At 41.8% G+C, this 23,568-nt stretch overlaps 2 protein-coding genes across 6 annotated transcripts in view; both read left to right on the top strand.

The window, feature by feature from the left end:
• The window catches only part of LOC139546494 (zinc finger protein 665-like), a 134,351-nt gene that overhangs the window by 15,722 nt on the left and 95,061 nt on the right, over positions 1 to 23,568 (top strand). The window contains exons 1-3 of one of the 5 annotated variants that reach the window (XM_071354978.1): positions 394 to 2,529; positions 2,991 to 3,088; positions 3,219 to 3,396. The exons of 2 other annotated variants lie outside the window; for them this stretch is intronic. In XM_071354978.1, coding sequence (XP_071211079.1) covers positions 2,205 to 2,529; positions 2,991 to 3,088; positions 3,219 to 3,396 — 601 coding nt within the window. In that variant the 5' untranslated portion in view covers positions 394 to 2,204. Of the gene's footprint in view, positions 1 to 393; positions 2,530 to 2,990; positions 3,089 to 3,218; positions 3,397 to 23,568 lie in introns of those variants that run through there. 2 more of the 5 variants (XM_071354942.1, XM_071354925.1) reach the window with 2 other exon arrangements.
• LOC139552045 (zinc finger protein 135-like) lies at positions 14,937 to 20,237 on the top strand. Its single transcript, XM_071363407.1, has 2 exons — positions 14,937 to 15,013; positions 17,622 to 20,237. Exons 1-2 carry the CDS (start codon positions 14,937 to 14,939, stop codon positions 18,685 to 18,687), a joined length of 1,143 nt encoding a protein of 380 aa, XP_071219508.1. The 3' UTR covers positions 18,688 to 20,237.

Raw genomic sequence — 23,568 nt, 5'->3', positions numbered from 1 at the left:
ATGGTTGCAACACCACATGACAACAACATGGTAGCAACACAACATGGTTGCAACACCACATGACAACAACATGGTGGCAACACCACATGGTTGCAACACCACATGACAACAACATGGTAGCAACACAACATGACAACAACATGGTGGCAACACCACATGACAACAACATGGTAGCAACACAACATGGTAGCAACGCCACATGGTAGCAACACAACATGGTAGCAACACAACATGGTAGCAACACAACATGGTTGCAACACCACATGACAACAACATGGTAGCAACACAACATGGCAGCAACACAACATGGTTGCAACACAGGTTAGCATCACAACATGGTACCAACATTATTGGGCACAGACAAGAACACAAAGGCAAGAAGGTAGAGACGACAATACATCACGTGAAGCAGCCACAACTGTCAGTAAGAGTGTCCATGATTGAGTCCTTGAATGAAGAGATGGAGATAATACTGTCCAGTTTAAGTGTTTTTTGCAGCTTGTTCCCGTCGCTAGCTGCAGCGAACTGAAACTGGAGCGACCCAGGGATGTGTGTGCTTTGGGGACCTTTAACAGAATGTGACTGGCAGAACGGGTGTTGTATGTGAAGGATGAGGGCTGCAGTAGATATCTTAGATAGGTGTGAATGAGGCCTAAGAGGGTTTTATAAATAAGCATTAAACCAGTGGGTCTTGCGACTGGTATACAGAGATGACCAGTTTACAGAGGAGTATAGAGTGCAGTGAGGTGTCCTATAAGGAGCATTGGTGGCAAATCTGATGGCCGAATGGTAAAGAACATCTTGCCGCTCAATGTATCCTACCATGACTCTATTCAACCCTACTCCATGTGTTGCCACTATCATGTATGCTACCCTGACTATATCCAACCCTACTCCATGTGTTGCCACTATCATGTATCCTACCATGACTATATCCAACCCAGCTCCATGTGTTGCCACTATCATGTATCCTACTTGGCTGAAGCTTTGATCCAGTGGAAGAAGTATTGAGGAGCAGGGAGGTGAAAGGTCACTTCAGGATACAGCTGTTACTCTACACTATCCCTAGACAATCCAGTAATGAGAGAAAATGTATAGAATATTTAGGCCCTATAACATCTCTATCTCATTTTTTTTTACCTAATTCCATTTTCTCCGTTTAGTTTTTCCAGGTTTCTGACTTGTCCCTGTTTTTCTGTTTTTCTCTCAAAATCACACTGTTAATAGAAAAACAACAACATTGGATGTTCTAAGTCCACAACAATACTTAAACCACATCAGGAGACCACTTTTGAAGTCTGAGAAAAATCTTAGAAATTTTCTTTTTTGTGTGTAGATACCCTTTAATTCAAGTGGCACCAGCAAGAGCCTTGCTTGTTTGGTGGTGTCTCTGTAGCACACATGTGATTGCAGAGTTTTCTGAACAAATCACAACAGGATTGATGCAAATAATCATGATATCATTCTGCCAGATAGGCATAGACTACTTTGTAGTTAACATTTAATTGACAAGGTTTTTGGGAAAGCTTTTCCATCAACCAGAAGATGGTTGTCATTAGCATAATCGCCCAACAGCTAAACATAGTGGTAGACAAATGCACTCAGACAGGGGCATTTCTGGGCTTTTTCCTCTTCAGAAAGTTGAAGGAAAATACAAATCACTTAGGCTAATTTAGACGACTTGCAGGCAGTGGGTTCAGAATAACTATGACATAAAAATGAAAACTCTTTAATCTGTCACCTAATCCTACCTAATGGGCAGGTCAGCCCTGGAGGAAAGTATTGGCTGTAAGAAGTAAGAGAAAACATAACATCTGTTTTTTTATTTCTTATTACCTCTCATGACATTGCTTGCAAGAATAAACATTGTAATTAATATTTTTCCAATCTGCGTTACCCACTCCAGTCATCAGATGGCGATTTGAGTCTTTCAGGGGATGCTGCTTGCGTGACGTATAATCCAGTGGACGGAACTGGAGGCTTCTTCAACAGCGACAAAAGGCTTCTGATTCAACCAACGTGGTGATTTGCTAGCGAACCTAAAACCGAAACATTGAAGCGCTTTAGACCAATCTTGTGTATTTTACTCTTAGTGTTTTGAATATAATTCTGTTTACTTGTCTACTCGTTCATTGAAACGTAGATTGCTTGTTAAATTAGCAAATGTGGTAGATTGATATTGCACGAGGCTAATCGACCGGAGCATGAGTTCACTAAGCTCGACGGAGAAAGAAGCTCTGGTGAAAGGAGAGGAAGAAGCTTTCAGGATGAAAAGGGAGGAAGAGGAGTCTATCACATTGAAAGAAGAAGAAGATGATATTACAGTGAAAGAGGAATATGGGAAAGAGGTTGTGGAAGAGGAGGAGGTAGAAGCTTTCAGAATCAAAAAGGAGGAAGATGCCGTAATATTGAAAGAAGAGGAAGAACCTTTTGGAGTAAAAGAGGAAGAGGAGGCTATCTTAATTAAAGTGGAGGAGGAAGACTTTTTGGGAGTGAAAAAGGAGGAGGCTGACGATTCGATTAAGACCAGTGAGTACTGACTTAAAAACGGGCACAAAATATGCATTTCTTGAACGAATGTGGGGTTTGAAAGGGGCATTCTACTGAAGTTCTACACTTTAATATGTTGTTCAGTACTCAATAAATTGTTAAAGGTGCTATCCGTCATTGGTACATATATTTTTGTGACTTTTATATTAGATTTATTGAAATATCCATGTAGTCCACATTAAAGTGCACTTCATAAAACAGGCTTTTCAGAATTCAACATTGGTGCATAATTTCTACTTACATTTTCAAAGGGACGCAAAAGGACCCCTTTTCTTGGAACGACCCTTTTACATTTGCAACACAAACAATATTTTAGGAAATCACGATGAAAGTGGCCATTATAGGCACTTTTTTAGACATATTCATGCCTCTTGTAAGACTCTGTGATTGCAATCGATGGTCATAAGTTCACCATCTGTTTGATGTTCTCGTTCACACAGGAGAGAGACATGACTTTCGTGGATCCTCTGGGAAGCCTCAACAACATCCTGATGCTGACGAGGCAGAGAAGAGTCTCTCCAGATCAGACCACCAGATGGTACAGCTTGGTCTGGTCTAGCATACAGCTTGCTCTATCGGGATCTGGGTTTCTGTAAGGCACTTTATGACAACAGTGACATCAGCATCCATAATGATATGTGTCTGTGTCCCCTCTTTATGGTTACCAGGACAACGCTAGCCCTTCCTCCCTCCCGGAGTCCCCATGTCATGCCTCTCCCGGTAGCGCCTTACTGCTGGGTATGAAGAGGTTGTCTGTGCTGCTGGTGGACTGCAGGAAAACAACGGGGCTGAGTGGAACTGTGAGAGGAGGAGAAGAGAAGAAAGGATCAGATTTGACACATCAAAGTAAGTAGTTTAGTTTGAACAAATACAATAGATCTGCCCACTGGTATCTGTTACCAGGACAACCAGCAGAGTTCTGTTAGTTGACAGGAAGATGTACTGGTGGATATGGATGTTGTGAATATCATAACACTGAAAAAGAATTCTGCCAATGAAAAGAGAGAAACCAATAGACCATATAAAACCTTGATGAAAGTTAGATTTAGAGAGAAAGTTTCAAGATAATCTGATGTAAGGTGCTTGTTTTACAAAAACTTTTCCTTAAAACATTATGGATGTTACATTGTCTGTCCCAGTCAACCCTCCCTATCTTTACAAGACTGTTGAACAGGCAAACTAAACTCAAGACACTGTTAATTAATTAACTAATACTGGAGGAAAGCTGTGATCGGGCTGCCCATTCAAGAGAAAGCTTCAAACTGTAACCAGTGCCGTCAACCTTGTTCAGGTTATCAATAAACCTACCAGGGTAGTTACAAACAGTACAGAAATTAAATCATCAACATATTTTGATCATATCTTTACTAATGCTGCAGAAATGTGTTTGAAAGCAGTTTCCAGATCCATCAGATGTAGTGATCACAATATAGTAGCCATATCTAGGAAAAGCAAAGTTCCAAAAGGCTGGGCCTAATATTGTGTAAAAGAGGTCATACAATACGTTTTGTAGTGATTCCTATGTTTTTGATGTAAATAATATTTGATGGTCCGTGGTGTGTAATGATGAGCAACCAGACGCTGCTCTTGACACATTTGAAAATGCTTATCCCAGTTACTAATAAGCATGTACCCATTAAGAATATTACTGTAAACACTGTTAAATCCACTTGGATTGATGAGGAATTAAAAAATGGTATGATGAAGAGGCTAAAGCGATGGCAAATGGGTCTGGCTGTATAACTGATTGGCAAACGTATTGCAAATTGAGAAATCATGTGACTAAATAAAAAGAAGAAGAAACTACACTATAAAACAGATAAATGACATGAAGAATGGTAGTAAAAAAAAAATGGAGCATCTTCAATTAAATTTTGGGCAAAAAAATCAACAATGACATGTCGCCGGTGTCTGACAACGTGGATGGAAAATTGAGGATAATAGCGGCCGATATTGCCACTTCTATTTGCCTTGTCTTTAATGTAAGCCGACTAGAAAGTGTGTGCCCTCAGGCCTGGAGGGAAGCTAAAGTCATTCCACTAACCAAGAATAGTAAAGCTCCCTTTACTGGCTTAAATAGCCGACCAATCAGCGTATTACCAACCCTTACATTTTTTGGAAAAAATAGTTTGGCCAGATACAATGCTATTTTACAGTTAACAAATTGAGACTTTCAGCTTATAGGGAAGGACATTCAATAAGCACAGCACTTACAAATGACTGATTGGCTGAGAGAAGTTGATGACGATAGAAATATTGTTGGGGCTGTTTTGTTAGACTTCATTGCGACTTTTGACAGTATCGATCATAGTCTGCTGCTGAAAAAAACGTATGGCTTTACACCCCCTGCTATATTGTGGATAAAGAGCTTTAAAAAAATATGTAACCTTTATTTAACTAGGCAAGTTGGTTAAGAACAAATTCTTATTTTCAATGACGGCCTAGGAACACTGTCTTGTTCAGGGACAGAATGACGTAGTTTTACCTTGTCAGCCCGGGGTTTCCAATCTTGCAACATTACATTTTTTTTTTTTTTTATTTTTTTTTTTTATTTTTATTTTTTTTTCACCTTTATTTAACCAGGTAGGCTAGTTGAGAACAAGTTCTCATTTGCAACTGCGACCTGGCCAAGATAAAGCATAGCAGTGTGAACAGACAACACAGAGTTACACATGGAGTAAACAATAAACAAGTCAATAACATGGTAGAAAAAAAGAGAATCTATATACAATGTGTGCAAAAGGCATGAGGTAGGCAATAAATCGAATAATTACAATTTAGCAGATTAACACTGGAGTGATAAATCATCAGATGATCATGTGCAAGAAGAGATATTGGTACTGGTGTGCAAAAGAGCAGAAAAGTAAATAAATAAAAGCAGTATGGGGGGTGAGGTAGGTAAATTGGGTGGGTAGTTTACAGATGGACTATGTACAGCTGCAGCGATCGGTTAGCTGCTCAGATAGCAGATTTTTAAAGTTGTTGAGGGAGATAAAAGTCTCCAACTTCAGAGATTTTTGCAATTCGTTCCAGTCGCAGGCAGCAGAGAACTGGAAGGAAAGGCGTCCAAATGAGGTTTTAGCTTTAGGGATGATCAGTGAGATACACCTGCTGGAGCGCGTGCTGCGGGTGGGTGTAGCCATCGTGACCAGTGAACTGAGATAAGGCGGCACTTTACCTAGCATAGCCTTGTAGATGACCTGGAGCCAGTGGGTCTGACGACGAACATGTAGCGAGGGCCAGCCGACTAGGGCATACAGGTCGCAGTGGTGGGTCGTATAAGGTGCTTTAGTAACAAAACGAATGGCACTGTGATAAACTGCATCCAGTTTGCTGAGTAGAGTGTTGGAAGCTATTTTGTAGATGACATCGCCGAAGTCGAGGATCGGCAGGATAGTCAGTTTTACTAGGGTAAGTTTGGCGGCGTGAGTGAAGGAGGCTTTGTTGCGGAATAGAAAGCCGATTCTTGATTTGATTTTGGATTGGAGATGTTTGATATGAGTCTGGAAGGAGAGTTTGCAGTCTAGCCAGACACCTAGGTACTTATAGATGTCCACATATTCTAGGTCGGAACCGTCCAGGGTGGTGATGCTAGTCGGGCGTGCGGGTGCAGGCAGCGAACGGTTGAAAAGCATGCATTTGGTTTTACTAGCGTTTAAGAGCAGTTGGAGGCCACGGAAGGAGTGTTGTATGGCATTGAAGCTCGTTTGGAGGTTAGATAGCACAGTGTCCAAGGAAGGGCCGGAAGTATATAGAATGGTGTCGTCTGCGTAGAGGTGGATCAGGGAATCGCCCGCAGCAAGAGCAACATCATTGATGTATACAGAGAAAAGAGTCGGCCCGAGAATTGAACCCTGTGGTACCCCCATAGAGACTGCCAGAGGACCGGACAACATGCCCTCCGATTTGACACACTGAACTCTGTCTGCAAAGTAGTTGGTGAACCAGGCAAGGCAGTCATTAGAAAAACCGAGGCTACTGAGTCTGCCGATAAGAATATGGTGATTGACAGAGTCGAAAGCCTTGGCCAGGTCGATGAAGACGGCTGCACAGTAATGTCTTTTATCGATGGCGGTTATGATGTCGTTTAGTACCTTGAGCGTGGCTGAGGTGCATCCGTGACCGGCTCGGAAACCGGATTGCACAGCGGAGAAGGTACGGTGGGATTCGAGATGGTCAGTGATCTGTTTGTTGACTTGGCTTTCGAAGACCTTAGATAGGCAGGGCAGGATGGATATAGGTCTGTAACAGTTTGGGTCCAGGGTGTCTCCCCCTTTGAAGAGGGGGATGACCGCGGCAGCTTTCCAATCCTTGGGGATCTCAGATGATACGAAGGAGAGGTTGAACAGGCTGGTAATAGGGGGTGCGACAATGGCGGCGGACAGTTTCAGAAATAGGGGGTCCAGATTGTCAAGCCCAGCTGATTTGTATGGGTCCAGGTTTTCCAGCTCTTTCAGAACATCTGCTATCTGGATTTGGGTAAAGGAGAAGCTGGGGAGGCTTGGGCGAGTAGCAGCGGGGGGGGCGGGGCTGTTGGCCAAGGTTGGAGTCGCCAGGAAGAAGGCATGGCCAGCCATTGAGAAATGCTTGTTGAAGTCTTCGATTATCACGGATTTATCGGTGGTGACCGTGTTACCTAGCCTCAGTGCAGTGGGCAGCTGGGAGGAGGTGCTCTTGTTCTCCATGGACTTTACAGTATCCCAGAACTTTTTGGAGTTAGAGCTACAGGATGCGAATTTCTGCTTGAAAAAGCTGGCCTTTGCTTTCCTGACTGACTGCGTGTATTGGTTCCTGACTTCCCTGAACAGTTGCATATCGCGGGGGCTCTTCGATGCTATTGCAGTTCGCCACAGGATGTTTTTGTGCTGGTCGAGGGCAGTCAGGTCTGGAGTGAACCAAGGGCTATATCTGTTCTTGGTTCTGCATTTTTTGAACGGAGCATGCTTGTCTAATATGGTGAGGAAGTAACATTTAAAGAATGACCAGGCATCCTCAACTGACGGGATGAGGTCAATATCCTTCCAGGGTACCCGGGCCAGGTCGATTAGAAAGGCCTGCTCGCAGAAGTGTTTTAGGGAGCGTTTGACAGTGATGAGGTGTGGTCGTTTGACCGCAGACCCGTGGCGGATACAGGCAATGAGGCAGTGATCGCTGAGATCTTGATTGAAGACAGCAGAGGTGTATTTGGAGGGCAGGTTGGTCAGGATAATGTCTATTAGGGTGCCCATGTTTACGGATTTAGGGTTGTACCTGGTGGGTTCCTTGATGATTTGTGTGAGATTGAGGGCATCAAGCTTGGATTGTAGGACTGCCGGGGTGTTAAGCATATCCCAGTTTAGGTCACCTAACAGAACAAACTCTGAAGCTAGATGGGGAGCGATCAATTCACAGATGGTGTCCAGGGCACAGCTGGGAGCTGAGGGGGGTCGGTAGCAGGCGGCAACAGTGAGAGACTTATTTCTGGAGAGATTAATTTTTAAAATTAGAAGTTCGAACTGTTTGGGCATAGACCTGGAAAGTATGACAGAACTTTGCAGGCTATCTCTGCAGTAGTTAACTAGTCCAACGCAATAACGACCTGCCTCTCTCTCGTTCCACTCCACAAGGAGACTGCCTGTTACGCAAATGCAGTAAGCCAAGGTAAGTTGCTAGCTAGCATTAAACTTATCTTATAAAAAACAATCAATCATAACCACTAGTTAACTACACATGGTTGATGATATTACTAGGTATTATCAAGCGTGTCCTGCGTTGCATATAATCTGACTGAGCATACAAGTATCTACGTTTCTGACTGAACGGTGGTAGGCAGAAGCAGGCGCGTAAACATTCATTCAAAAAGCACTTTCGTGCTTTTTGCCAGCTGCTCTTTGTTGTGCGTCAAGCATTGCGCTGTTTATGACTTCAAGCCTATCAACTCCCGAGATGAGGCTGGTGTAACCGAAGAGAAATGGCTAGCTAGTTAGCGCGCGCTAATAGCGTTTCAAACGTCACTCGCTCTGAGCCTTCTAGTAGTTGTTCCCCTTGCTCTGCATGGGTAGCGCTGCTTCGATGGTGGCTGTTGTCGTTGTGTTGCTGGTTCGCGCCCAGCGAGGAGAGGGACGGAAGCTATACTGTTACACTTGCAATACTAAAGTGCCTATAAGAACATCCAATAGTCAAAGGTTAATGAAATACAAATGGTATAGAGGGAAATAGTCCTATAATTCCTATAATAACTACAACCTAAAACTTCTTACCTGGGAATATTGAAGACTCATGTTAAAAGGAACCACCAGCTTTCATATGTTCTCATGTTCTGAGCAAGGAACTGAAATGTTAGCTTTCTTACATAGCACATATTGCACTTTTACTTTCTTCTCCAACACTTTGTTTTTGCATAATTTAAACCAAATTGAACACGTTTCATTATTTATTGATTTTATTGATGTATTATATTAAGTTAAAATAAGTGTTCATTCAGTATTGTTGTAATTTTCATTATTACAAATAAAATTTAAATAATCGGCCGATTAATCGGTATCGGCTTTTTTTGGTCCTCCAATAATCGTTATCGGCGTTGAAAAATCATATTCCGTCGACCTCTAGTCTGAGCACCAATGTAGGGATTGTGCGTTCCTGGTGTAACTTGGGCAGTTGTTGTTGCCATCCTGTACCTGTAGGTGTGATGTTCGGATGTACCGATCCTGTGCAGGTGTTGTTACACGTGGTCTGCCACTGCGAGGACGATACGCTGTCCGTCCTGTCTCCTTGTAGCGCTGTCTTAGGCGTCTCACAGTACGGACATTGCAATTTATTGCCCTGGCCACATCTGCAGTCCTCATGCCTCCTTGCAGCATGCCTAAGGCACGTTCACGCAGATGAGCAGGGACCCTGGGCATCTTTCTTTTGGTGTTTTTCAGAGTCAGTAGAAAGGCCTCTTTAGAGTCCTACGTTTTCATAACTGTAACCTTAAAACCTCTACTTCATCACCCTCCCGGATCCGGGATCCTCCTCATCAAAAAAGCTGACTAGCATAGCCTAGCCTAACGGGACAGGGATATCATATAAGATCATTTTCATGAAATCACAAGTCCAATACTGCAAATGAAAGATAAACATCTTGTGAATCCAGCGATCATTTCCGATTTTTTTAAATGTTTTACAGCGAAAACACAATATGTATTTGTATTAGCTAACCACAATAGCCAAACACACAACCGCATATTTTCACCATGTTTCCACCGCATAGGTAGCTTTCACAAAACCGACAAAATAGAGATAAAATTAATTACTAACCTTGAACAACTTCATCAGATTTTTTTTATTTTTTTATTTTTTACCTTTATTTAACTAGGCAAGTCAGTTAAGAACAAATTCTTATTTTCAATGACGGCCTAGGAACAGTGGGTTAACTGCCTGTTCAGGGGCAGAACGACAGATTTGTACCTTGTCAGCTCGGGGATTTGAACTTGCAACCTTTCGGTTACTAGTCCAACGCTCTAACCACTAGGCTACCCTGCCTAGTGGTTGACAGTCTTGACAATCTTATAACATGTTATAAATGTTTTGTTAGAAAATGTGCATATTTGAGGTATAAATCATAGTTTTACATTGCAGCCACCATCAAAAATAGCAGCAAAGCAGCCAGAATAATTACAGAGAGCAACGTGAAATACATAAATACTCATCATAAAACATTTATGAAAAATACATGGTGTACATCAAATGAAAGATAAACATCTTGTGACTCCAGCCAATATTTCCGATTTTTTAAAAGTGTTTTACAGCGAAAACACAATATAGAATTATACACTGCTCAAAAAATAAAGGGAACACTTAAACAACACAATGTAACTCCAAGTCAATCACACTTCTGTGAAATCAAACTGTCCACTTAGGAAGCAACACTGATTGACAATAAATTTCACATGCTGTTGTGCAAATGGAATAGACAAAAGGTGGAAATTATAGGCAATTAGCAAGACACCCCCAATAAAGGAGTGATTCTGCAGGTGGTGACCACAGACCACTTCTCAGTTCCTGCAGCTCATCCAGGATGGCACATCAATGCGAGCTGTGGCAAGAAGGTTTGCTGTGTCTGTCAGCGTAGTGTCCAGAGCATGGAGGCGCTACCAGGAGACAGGCCAGTACATCAGGAGACGTGGAGAAGGCCGTGCTCTGGACACTACGCTGACAGACACAGCAAACCTTCTTGCCACAGCTCGCATTGATGTGCCATCCTGGATGAGCTGCACTACCTGAGCCACTTGTGTGGGTTGTAGACTCCGTCTCATGCTACCACTAGAGTGAGAGCACCGCCAGCATTCAAAAGTGACCAAAACATCAGCCAGGAAGCATAGGAACTGAGAAGACAATGTCGAGATCCCCCGCGCGCCGTCGAAATGTGACAAAATACCGGACCTGTCACTCCAAAAGCTCTCATTCGGTCTCAGATCAAGCTAGACACCCCATTCAACCTTCCACTGCCTGTTGACATCTAGTGGAAGGCGTATGAAGTGCATACATATCGATAAATAAAAGCAGGCCCTGAAACAGTCTCGTTTTCAGATTTTTCACTTCCTGTACGGAAGTTTGCTGCCAAATGAGTTCTGTTTTACTCACAGATATAATTCAAACCGTTTTAGAAACTTCTGAGTGTTTTCTATCCAATAGTAATAATAATATGCATATTGTATGATCTAGAACAGAGTACGAGGCCGTTTAATTTGGGCACGATTTTTTCCAAAGTGAAAACAGCGCCCCCCTATTGACAAGAAGTTATTAATAGCCTACCGTCTGTAAGCTGTTTGTGTCTTAACAACCGTTCCACAGGTGCATGTTCATTAATTGTTCATGGTTCATTGAACAAGCATGGGAAACAGTGTTTCAACCCTTTACAATGAAGATCTGTGACGTTATTTGGATTTTTACGAATATTCTTTGATAGACAGGGCCCTGAAAAAGACCCGTAATTTTTTTTGCTGAGTTTATTTTGTATATGTTTTATGGGTTGAAAAGTGTTTTTTTCTCAGACATAAATGAACAACTCCAGGTGAAAGACAAAGGCCATAGCTGTAATAAAATAACAAATTAACTGGCAAAGCAGCAGAGCGAGGCCCGCATCCAGCAACGTCACGAGTCACGTTTTTGCAGCTGTTTCAGTACAGCACTACAGGGAGAGAGAGAGGGCAAACTCCACTGGACTAGTTTCATAGTATGGAATCACTTAGGAGTTTCTGGATTTTGGGTAAACTTCTCCTTTAAAGCATCAGACTCCATAGTAATTCATCATTAGATGCTACAGGCCTCCTTTAAGACTCCATCATGTTTCATCATCCTACAGTCCTCCTTTAATGCAGCTGGTGGCCACACCAGATACTGACTGTTACTTTTGATTTTGACCCCCCCACTTTGTTCAGGGACACATTATTCAATTTCAGTTAGTCACATGTCTGTGGAACTTGTTCAGTTTATGTCTGTTATTGAATCTTGTTATGTTCCAACAAATATTTACACATGTTAAGTTTGCTGAAAATAAAAGCAGTTGACAGTGAGAGGACGTTTCTTTTTTTTGCTGAGTTTAGATTGACGAGGGGGGGAAAACAATTGAATCAATTTTAGAATAATGCTGAAATGTAACAAAATTTGGAAAAGGTGATGGGGTCTGAATACTTAAAACCTCTCTGGGATATGTGGGACGCTAGCCTCCCACCTGGCCAAAAGACAGTAAAAATGCAGTGTGCCAAATTCAACTAAAATACTATAAATATCAAACTTTCATTCAATCACACATGCAATATACCAAATTAAAGCTACACTTTTGTGAATCCAGCCAACATGTCAAATTTCAAATAGGATTTTCGGCGAAAGCAAACGATGCTATTATCTGAGGATAGCACCATAGTAAACAAAGAGAGAGAAGCATATTTCAACCCTGCAGGCGCGACACAAAACGCAAAAATAGAAATATAATTCATGCCTTACCTTTGACGAGCTTCTTTTGTTGGCACTCCAATATGTCCCATAAACATCACAAATGGTCCTTTTGTTCGATTAATTCCGTCGATATATATCCAAAATGTCCATTTATTTGGCACGTTTGATCCATAAAAACACCGGTTCCAACTTGCGCAACGTGACTACAAAGTATCTCAAAAGTTACCTGTAAACTTTGCCAAAACATTTCAAACTACTTTTGTAATACAACTTTAGGTATTTTTTTTACGTAAATAATTGATAAAATTGAAGACGGGATGATCTGTGTTCAATACAGGAGGAAAACAAACTGTAGCTAGCTTTCTGGTCACGCGCTTCTAACAAACAGGACACTTCGAGTGACCCTCCTTCAAGATGGCTGTACTTCTTCATTACACAAAGGAAAAACCTCAACCAATTTCTAAAGACTGTTGACATCCAGTGGAAGCGGTAGGAACTGCAAGAAGGTCCCTTAGAAATCTGGATTCACAATGAAAAAGAATTGAAAAGAGAGTGACTTCAGAAAAAAGAAATCTGAATGGTTTGTCCTCTGGTTTTCGCCTGCTAAATAAGTTCTGTTATACTCACAGACATGATTCAAACAGTTTTAGAAACTTCAGAGTTTTTTCTATCCAAATCTACTAATAATATGCACATCTTATCTTCTGGGGATGAGTAGCTGGCAGTTGAATTTGGATATGCTTTTCATCCAAACGTGAAAATGCTGACCCCTATCCTAGAGAAGTTTTTAACGAAAGCACTGTGTGTGTGTATACTGAACCAAAATATAAACAACGACTTACAGTTTATATGAGTCAGTGATTGTAAATAAATAAACGAGGCCCTGATCTATGGGCTTTACATAACTGGGCAGGGGCGCAGCCATTGGTGGGCCCTGCAGGGCATACGCCCACCCATTGGCTGGGCCTGGCTCTGCAATCAGAATGAGTTTTTCCCCACAAAAGGGCTTCATTACAAAGAGGAAATACAACTCTGGTGGCTGGTCTCAGACGATGTGGAGGTCCGGGGCTGGCGTCGTTACATGTGGTCTGTGGTTGTGAGGCCAGTTGGATGTACTGCCAAATTCTCTAAAATAACTTTGGAGGGGGCTTCTGGTAGAGAATTTAACATTCAATTATCTGGTAACAGCTCCAGTGGATATTCCTGCAGTCAGCATGCCAATTGCACGCTCCCTCAAAATTTGAGAGATCTGTGGCATTGTGTTGTGTGACAGAACTGCACATTTTAGTGGCCTATTATTCTCCCCAGCACAAGGTGCACCTGTGTAATGATCCCTAACAGGGATGTAAAAAATTCTGCAATCTTTTTTTCAGCTCATGAAACATCCAACACTTTACATGTTGCGTTTATATTTTTGTTTATTGTAGTTACTCTCAGTTTTAGGAACATCTTGCCAAATATTTCACTTTATTTTTTACTTTACCCAAAATATCACATCAGCGATAGTCAAAATGTTGAAAATCTGTGAACGTCTAAATAAGAAATTGGGCCATTTAAACAGCATGTGTCGAACCCTTTCGTCAACGGGGAGAAGTTACTGATGTGCTTTGTGTCTTCGACGTAAAAATAAGTTTTGGACTTCCACTTAAAATTACTTATTTACTTATTTTATGTTTAAGGAAGTGTGTAAAGTTCTGGCCAAACGTTTTGAGAATGACACAAATATGAATTTTCACAGTCTGCTGCCTCAGTTTGTATGATGGCAATTTGCATATACTCCAGAATGTTATGAAGAGTGATCAGATGAGTTGTAATTAATTACAAAGTCCCTCTTTGCCATGCAAATGAACTGAATCCCCCCCAAAACTGGAAGCTTCAAAAGGAGGGTGGTGCTTGGAATCATTGTTCTTCCTCTGTCACCCATGGTTACCTGCAAGGAAACACGTGCCGTCATCATTGCTTTGCACAAAAAAGGCTTCACAGGCAAGGATATTGCTGCCAGTAAGATTGCACCTAAATCAACCATTTATCAGATCATCAAGAACTTCAAGGAGAGCGGTTCAATTGTTGTGAAGAAGGCTTCAGAGCGGTTTAATTGTTGTGAAGAAGGCTTCAGGGAACCCAAGAAACTCCAGCAAGCGCCAGGACCGTCTCCTAAAGTTGATTCAGCAGCGGGATCAGGGCACCACCAGTACAGAGCTTGCTCAGGAATGGCAGCAGGCAGGTGTGAGTGCATCTGCACACAGACTGATATTCTGCAAAGGGTACAGGGATTGGACTGCTGAGGACTGGGGTAAAGTCATTTTCTCTGATGAATCCCCTTTTCGATTGTTTGGGGCATCTGGAAAAAAGCTTGTCCGGAGAAGACAAGGTGAGCGTTTCCATCAGTCCTGTGTCATGCCAACGGTAAAGCATCCTGAGACCATGTGTGGGTTTGCTTTTCAGCCAAGGGTGTGGGCTCACTCACAATGTTGCCTAAGAACACAGCCATGAATAAGGAATGCTACCAACACATCCTCAGAGAGAAACTTCTCCCAACCATCCAGTAACAGTTCGGTGACGAACAATTCCTTTTCCAGCATGAAGGAGCACCTTGCCATAAGGCAAACGTGATAAGTGGCTCGGGGAACTAAGTGGCTCGGGGGAACAAAACATCAATATTTTGGGTCCATGGCCAGGAATCTCCCCAGACCTTAATCCAATTGAGAACTTGTGGTCAATCCTCGAGGCGGGTGGACAAACAAAAACCCACAAATTCTGACAAACTACTAGCATTGATTATGCAAGAATGGGCTGCCATCAGTCAGGATGTTTTAGCCCAGAAGTTAATTGAGACCAGGGTGGATTGCAGAGGTCTTGAAAAAGAAGGGTCAACACTGCAAATATTGACTCTTTGCATCAAGTTCATGTCATTGCCAATAAAAGCCTTTGACACTTATGAAATGCTTGTACTTATACTTCAATATTTCATAGTAACATCTGACAGAAATATCTGAAGACACTGAAGCAGCAAACTTTGTGGAATTAATATTTGTGTCATTCTCAAAACTTTTGGCCACGACTGTAGGTCGCATTCTGTATCATACAGCTATGAAAGTTATATATTTAGAACCACCTGCTCGATTGGAATTAAGCGACATCTGTTTATTGAGTGTCCAAGAACAGTTTAGTTTTTTTGTGTTCTGACTTGTAAAACAGAATGAATGAATAAGTAATGTAAACATTATCAGTAATTACCAGGAAACTCTACAACATTTGTTTTAAAATCACACCAAGATTGTTAACCTTTCATTGGTACTCATCCCGGATCCGGGAGCACCCCCCTCCCCCCCCACACTGAGTAGCATAGCTAGCATAGCGTCACAAGTAAATTGTAGCATCTAAATATCATTAAATCACAAGTCCAAGACACCAGATGAAAGATACAGATCTTGTGAATCCAGGCATCATTTCTGATTTTTAAAATGTTTTACAGGGAAGACACAATATGTAAATCTATTAGCTAACCACGTTAGCAAAAGACACCACTTTTCTAACTCCATCAGTTTCTTACTCCATCAGGTGCTATCACCAATTCGGCCAAATAAAGATATTGATAGCCACTAACCAAGAAAAAACCTCATCAGATGACAGTCTGATAACATATTTATTGTATAGGATAGGTTTTGTTAGAAAAATGTGCATATTTCAGGTATAAATCATAGTTTACAATTGCACCCACCATCACAACTCGACTAGAATAAATACAGAGAGCAACGTGTATTACCTAATTACTAATCATAAAACATTTCTTAAAAATACACAGCTCACAGCAATGGAAAGACACAGATCTTGTGAATTCAGACAATATTTCAGATGTTCTAAGTGTTTTACAGCGAAAACACAATAAATCGTTATATTAACATACCACATGTGCAAACGTTACCCCAGCATGAATTCAAGGCAAAGAGAGCCATAACGTAATCATCGCCAAAATATATTAATTTTTTCACTAACCTTCTCAGAATTCTTCCGATGACACTCCTGTAACATCATATTACAACATACATATAGAGTTTGTTCGAAAATGTGCATATTTAGCCACAAAAAAACGTGGTTATACAATGACAATACTAGCAAAACTAGTCTGAAAATGTCGGGCGCCATATTTGACAGTGATCTTGTCTCATGAATAACTATTCATAAACTTGACTAAAAAAATATAAGTTGGACAGCTATCGAAAGACAAATTAGTTCTTAATGCAATCGCTGAATTACATTTCTAAAATTATCCTTACTGTGCAATACAGGGTTCGCCAAGCGAAGCTATACCAATAAAAATGCCGGAATATGCGTTTAACATTTTTCGACAGAACAACGATTTATCATCTTAAATATTTCTTACTATGAGGTGATCTTCCATCAGATTCTTGGGCAATGTATCCTTTCTTGGGTCTAATCTTCTTTTGGCCGAAAGATGTCCTCTTGTCCGCCGAAATGCCCACTAACGTTCGACCGGGACCCCGAAACGTGCCCGGCGCTTCAGAGTGCATCACAAAGCAATGCCTCAAAATCGCACTAAACGGATATAAATTGCTATAAAACGGTTTAAATTAACTACCTTATGATGTTTTTAACACCTATAATGAGTAAAAACATGACCGGCAATATATTACTGGCTAAACAACAGCTTGGAAAGAGAGCAGGTCCGACATGCTTCGTGCGTCAGGCGCAGCAGGAAAAGAAAGCCACTTCCGCCTTGTGCTCTTTCATACAGGCCCTGATTGCGCAATCGACTCCATTCAAATTGTCACCTCTTACTGACATCTAGAGGAAGGCGTGGGCAGTGTTTGTATCCTCATAGGATTTACAGGGACTTTAAAACTGACCTGGGACCAGAGGCCAAGATTTCTGAAATCTCACTCCATATCAGGAAAAGTGCTGTAGAATGAGTTCTGTTCCACTCAGAGACATAATTCAAACGGCTATAGAAACTAGAGTGTTTTCTATCCAATAATAACAATAATATGCATATTGTACGAGCAAGAATTGAGCACTAGGCAGTTTAATCTGTAGAGCAAATTATGCTAATGCGAAACAGCACCCCCTATAGTGGCAAGAAGTTAAACTGGCCTTAGGCTATTGAGCGATCTAATTAGGATTTACCCTTGTAGCAAGGCCTATTTATCATGTGGAGGTTTCATTCGGGTCTCATTTTTTAAAAACACATTGTCTTTGGCAGGAGAAAGACCAGACTCAGAGGAACCAGAGCCAGGCACGTCCAAACCAACAAGAAGACACCAGTGTTCCCACTGTGGAAAGCGTTTTAACCAGTTAAGGGACCTGTACCGACATGAGAGAATACACACAGGGGAGAAATCTTACCACTGCTTGCAGTGTGGAAAGAGTTTTAACCAGTCAGGGAACCTGAAAAACCATGAGAGAATACACACAGGGGAGAAGCCTTACCATTGCTCCCAGTGTGGAAAGGGTTTTAACCATTTAAGTAAACTGAAAGTTCATGAGAGAATACACACAGGGGAGAAGCCTTACCACTGCTCCCAGTGTGGAAAGTGTTTTAACAGGTCAGGGGATCTGAAAAAACACGAGAGAATACACACAGGGGAGAAGCCTTACCATTGCTCCCAGTGTGGAAAGGGTTTCTACTGTACCGCGGATCTGAAACGGCATGAGAGAATACACACAGGGGAGAAGCCTTACCACTGCTCACAGTGTGGAAAGAGTTTTAACGATTTAGGGAACCTGAAACAACATGAGAGAATACACACAAGGGAGAAGCCTTACCACTGCTCCCAGTGTGGAAAGAGTTTTAACGATGTAGGGAACCTGAAACAGCATGAGAGAATACACACAGGGGAGAAGCCTTACCACTGCTCGCAGTGTGGAAAGAGTTTCAAATGGCCCGCGGATCTGAAACAGCATGAGAGAATACACACAGGGGAGAAGCCTTACCACTGCTCGCAGTGTGGAAAGAGTTTTAACGATTTAGGGAACCTGAAACAACATGAGAGAATACACACAAGGGAGAAGCCTTACCACTGCTCCCAGTGTGGAAAGGGTTTTAGCCAGCTGGCGAATCTGAAACGGCATGAGAGAATACACACAGGGGAGAATCCTTACCACTGCTCCCACTGTGGAAGGAGTTTCAACCAGCCGGGGGAGCTGAAATGGCATGAGAGAATACACACAGGGGACTTGCTGTCTTATATTGTTGACTGATATTGATTACCTGTTTTTACCATATGAACTTGAATTGTACAAAGTATACTAAAACATATATTTGTATGTTTTTATTAGAAAACATGAATTGAATATGGAGTTTGAATATAGAGTAGGTCAGATTCCTTCTGTTTTAAATGGTCCTTTTTTAAACTCTGACACTGTGTGTTTATCTGTGTGTTATTCCTCCAGCACTGCAGATAATCAAGTGATATTTGGATGTGATGCATTTGTTCCGTTGTTTACATTTGCAGTGTTGGCCCACTGATGATTTAATGAAATGAAAATGTTCACAGACTCTGTAATGCAAAATGTTAATTGTATGTGTCCACATATCTGAGTATGTGACTTGTGGTGGATGAATCAGAATTAGTTGGGTAACATAGATAATTAAGATGTCTTATCTGCATAATATGCTGATGTGATATACTTGTTATTAGAATGTATCCCTTCGGACTCTGGTGATGGCAGTTGCACTTCTTCCCTCAGCTGGGGCTCAGTCACCTGGGGCCCAGAGAGGGGAGAGGTCAGGCTTGTCTTTCACATGTCCCTGGTGCTATGCAGAATATCAGGAAGGGAAGAGGACAGGAGGGAACATTGTCTTCATATGTGAATGTATCTGTTAAACTATGTGAAGGGATGGTGTGATTAATGGGAAACCAATTACTGGTTTCCACAATGTCTGTGCGCAAGTCACTCCCTCCTTTGGCATTGGGGGAGGTGTATGGCAGTGTCTGGAACCATTGTATGTCCTCTCTGATGTTGCACTTATCCTGGGATAGTGTATGACCTAGAGGCTCACTCCCCTCAGTGAGCGTGTCCAGGAGTGGGGTCAAGAAGGGGTTTTACTTGAAATGGGAGTATCTAGAGTAGACAATTGAGTTATGCCATTGGATGAGTTGGTGTTTTTGTGCTATGAAGTACCAGGAACGAGATTAGAACCTCGTCTTAGGGACCAAACTGAACGATAATTTATAGCGAATGCTATCTGGCTACGGGATACTCCTTTCTCATTATAAAATCTCACTTTGTGAACTGTTCCTAATATCTGTGGTTTGTTATGTCGACTAGGGGGTGGATCTTTGCTATTAAAGATCTCAGTAGCCATTGTGTTGCCACTCTCAACGGTTCATTAGAAATAGTGAATTGTTGAAAGTCATTGCAAAGATCTTATTATTAAAGATGTAGTTTAAGTATAACTCTGATTTGGTGTGTGAAGTTTGTAAGTATAACTCTGATTGGTGTGTGAAGTTTTTAAGTATAACTCTGATTGGTGTGTGAAGTTTGTCTCTCCTCATTTGGTAATACAGAAATTAACCACCACAGACTAACCTTGTGAAACTGTCCTATTATAATCTCCTGTTCCTGGGAGTATCATCCTGCGTTGCAAACCAGCTGCACCTGCGTCCTTGTATGAATAAAGTCCCGCCCAGGAACAGGAAACTATAAAGATATGTGCTCATCACTCAATGCTTCAGGAATTCAGACTGTCTACACTGCGCTGTGTAACTGTTATTCTCTGAGCTCAGAAATAAAGAATCTTGGTTTGACTTGGACTCCAGCAGATTCTTATTTTATAATATCCACCACAACTCTCCCACGGATTGCTGTTTATCATTGTCTCAGTAAAGAGTTCTTTGTTTTCCTTTCCTGGGGGCATTTACAAGCATCCCACTGGTTGAATAAACTTTGTTTCCACGTCATTTCAACAAAACAAATCCATGTGATGATGTTTGATTAATGTGGAAAACTGATTGGATTTGTAAAAAGCCATGAACATCAGGTATTTTTTATTTTTCACCGAACTGGCAACCTAAATCCAATGACAGGTGACATTTTGTGTTGATTTCATGTTGAATCCACTTTAGTTGAGGACTCAAAGAAATGTAAAGAGAAACTAGACGTTCAACACGTCTGTGCCCAGTGGGCTGGTTTGAATACGTGGTGTTGGATCAATATCCACAGGTGACATTTTGTGTCGTTGTAGGACTGCTACTTCCTATCTGACTGGTAGTAGGACTTCACTGCTACTTCCTATCTGACTGGTAATAGGACTTCACTGCTACTTCCTACCTGACTGGTAATAGGACTTCACTGCTACTTCCTACCTGACTGGTAATAGGACTTCACTGCTACTTCCTATCTGACTGGTAATAGGACTTCACTGCTACTTCCTATTCTGACTTATAATAGGACTTCACTGCTACTTCCTATCTGACTGGTAATAGGACTTCACTGCTACTTCCTACCTGATTGGTAATAGGACTTCACTGCTACTTCCTATCTGACTGGTAATAGGACTTCACTGCTACTTCCTACCTGACTGGTAATAGGACTTCACTGCTACTTCCTATCTGACTGGTAATAGGACTTCACTGCTACTTCCTATTCTGACTTATAATAGGACTTCACTGCTACTTCCTATCTGACTGGTAATAGGACTTCACTGCTACTTCCTACCTGACTGGTAGTAGGACTTTACTGCTACTTCCTATCTGACTGGTAATAGGACTTCACTGCTACTTCCTATCTGACTGGTAATAGGACTTCACTGCTACTTCCTACCTGACTGGTAATAGGACTTCACTGCTACTTCCTATCTGACTGGTAGTAGGACTTCACTGCTACTTCCTATCTGACTGGTAGTAGGACTAATATTTATACAATCAATCAAGCAAATTTGTATGGCCTTTTTTTTTTTTACTTCAGCAGTGGTCACAAAGTTATTTTACAGTCATCTGGCCCAGAGACACCTTGGACATACAGGGCACCACTGCCCCTGCCTTTCTCCCTGTGTGATGTCATATCCTTTTCCTGTTAAGGCACCTGACCAGCTGAGTGCAGGTGGGCTCTTCCATGAAGAGACTCCGGGGGCACTACCTACAGGATAGCATAACTTCCTGTAGGTAGTGTAGCATAACTTCCTGTTGGCGTTGTAGCATAACTTCCTGTAGGCAGTGTAGCATAACTTCCTGTAGGAAGTGTAGCATAACTTCCTGTAGGCAGTGTAGCATAACTTCCTGTAGGCAGTGTAGCATAACTTCCTGTGGGCAGTGTAGCATAACTTCCTGTCGGCAGTGTAGCATAACTTCCTGTGGGCAGTGTAGCATAACTTCCTGTAGGCAGTATAGCATAACTTCCTGTAGGCAGTATAGCATAACTTCCTGTAGGCAGTGTAGCATAACTTCCTGTCGGCAGTGTAGCATAACTTCCTGTAGGCAGTGTAGCATAACTTCCTGTAGGCAGTGTAGCATAACTTCCTGTAGGCAGTGTAGCATAACTTCCTGTAGGCAGTGTAGCATAACTTCCTGTAGGAAGTGTAGCATAACGTCCTGTAGGCAGTGTAGCATAACTTCCTGTAGGCAGTGTAGCATAACTTCCTGTGGGCAGTGTAGCATAACTTCCTGTGGGCAGTGTAGCATAACTTCCTGTGGGCAGTATAGCATAACTTCCTGTGGACAGTGTAGCATAACTTCCTGTAGGCAGTGTAGCATAACTTCCTGTAGGCAGTGTAGCATAACTTCCTGTAGGCAGTATAGCATAACTTCCTGTGGGCAGTATAGCATAACTTCCTGTAGGCAGTGTAGCATAACTTCCTGTAGGCAATGTAGCATAACTTCCTGTGGGCAGTGTAGCAGAACTTCCTGTAGGCAGTATAGCATAACTTCCTGTAGGCAGTGTAGCATAACTTCCTGTAGGCAGTGTAGCATAACTTCCTGTAGGCAGTATAGCATAATTTCCTGTAGGCAGTGTAGCATAACTTCCTGTGAAAGTAGTAAAATTAATGACATGGAATGAAAAGGTGTGGCATTTACTTCTGAGTATGTCCAATGTTTATTGTGTGATCAAAATCTACTATAGAAATGATAGTTTTCTTAGTTGACCATACTTCACTGCTACTTCCTATCTGACTGGTAGTAGGACTTCACTGCTACTTCCTATCTGTAGGCAGTATAGCATAACTTCCTGTGGGCAGTATAGCATAACTTCCTGTAGGCAGTGTAGCATAACTTCCTGTAGGCAATGTAGCATAACTTCCTGTGGGCAGTGTAGCATAACTTCCTGTAGGCAGTATAGCATAACTTCCTGTAGGTAGTGTAGCATAACTTCCTGTAGGCAGTGTAGCATAACTTCCTGTAGGCAGTGTAGCATAACTTCCTGTAGGCAGTATAGCATAACTTCCTGTAGGCAGTATAGCATCACTTCCTGTAGGCAGTGTAGCATCACTTCCTGTAGGCAGTGTAGCATAACTTCCTGTGAAAGTAGTAAAATTAATGACATGGAATGAAAAGGTGTGGCATTTACTTCTGAGTATGTCCAATGTTTATTGTGTGATCAAAATCTACTATAGAAATGATAGTTTTCTTAGTTGACCATACTTCAATCAACATTCCCAGCATGAACAGCAGCCTCGGAACAAATTCGTATTTACAATGACAGGATGGCAAAATGCCTCCTGTGGGGCAGTAAAAACAGCTCTGGTTATTTTGTTGTATTAAGTTGTTAGCAAGAATAAACAATGTAATTAACATTTTCCCAAACTGCGTCACCCAAACTAGTCAGCAGATGATTCTTTCAAGTTGTTTCTTGCGTGACGTATAATCTAGTCGACGGGACCGTTCGACACAAGGCTACTGATTCAGACAGATCGGCAGCTTGCTAGCAAATAAAATCAAGTTTATTTTATATAGCCCTTCGTACATCAGCTAATATCTGGAAGTGCTGTACAGAAACCCAGCCTAAAACCCCAAACAGCAAGCAATGCAGGTGTAGAAGCACGGTGGCTGGGAAAAACTCCCTAGAAAGGCCAAAACCTAGGAAGAAACCTAGAGAGGAACCAGGCTATGAGGGGTGGCCAGTCCTCTTCTGGCTGTGCCGGGT

This window comes from Salvelinus alpinus, chromosome 2, assembly GCF_045679555.1.
Source record: "Salvelinus alpinus chromosome 2, SLU_Salpinus.1, whole genome shotgun sequence".
NCBI classification, from domain to species: Eukaryota; Metazoa; Chordata; class Actinopteri; order Salmoniformes; family Salmonidae; genus Salvelinus; species Salvelinus alpinus.
Note: the sequence above shows the minus strand (reverse complement) of the source record. Positions and strands in the feature narration are given on the sequence as shown.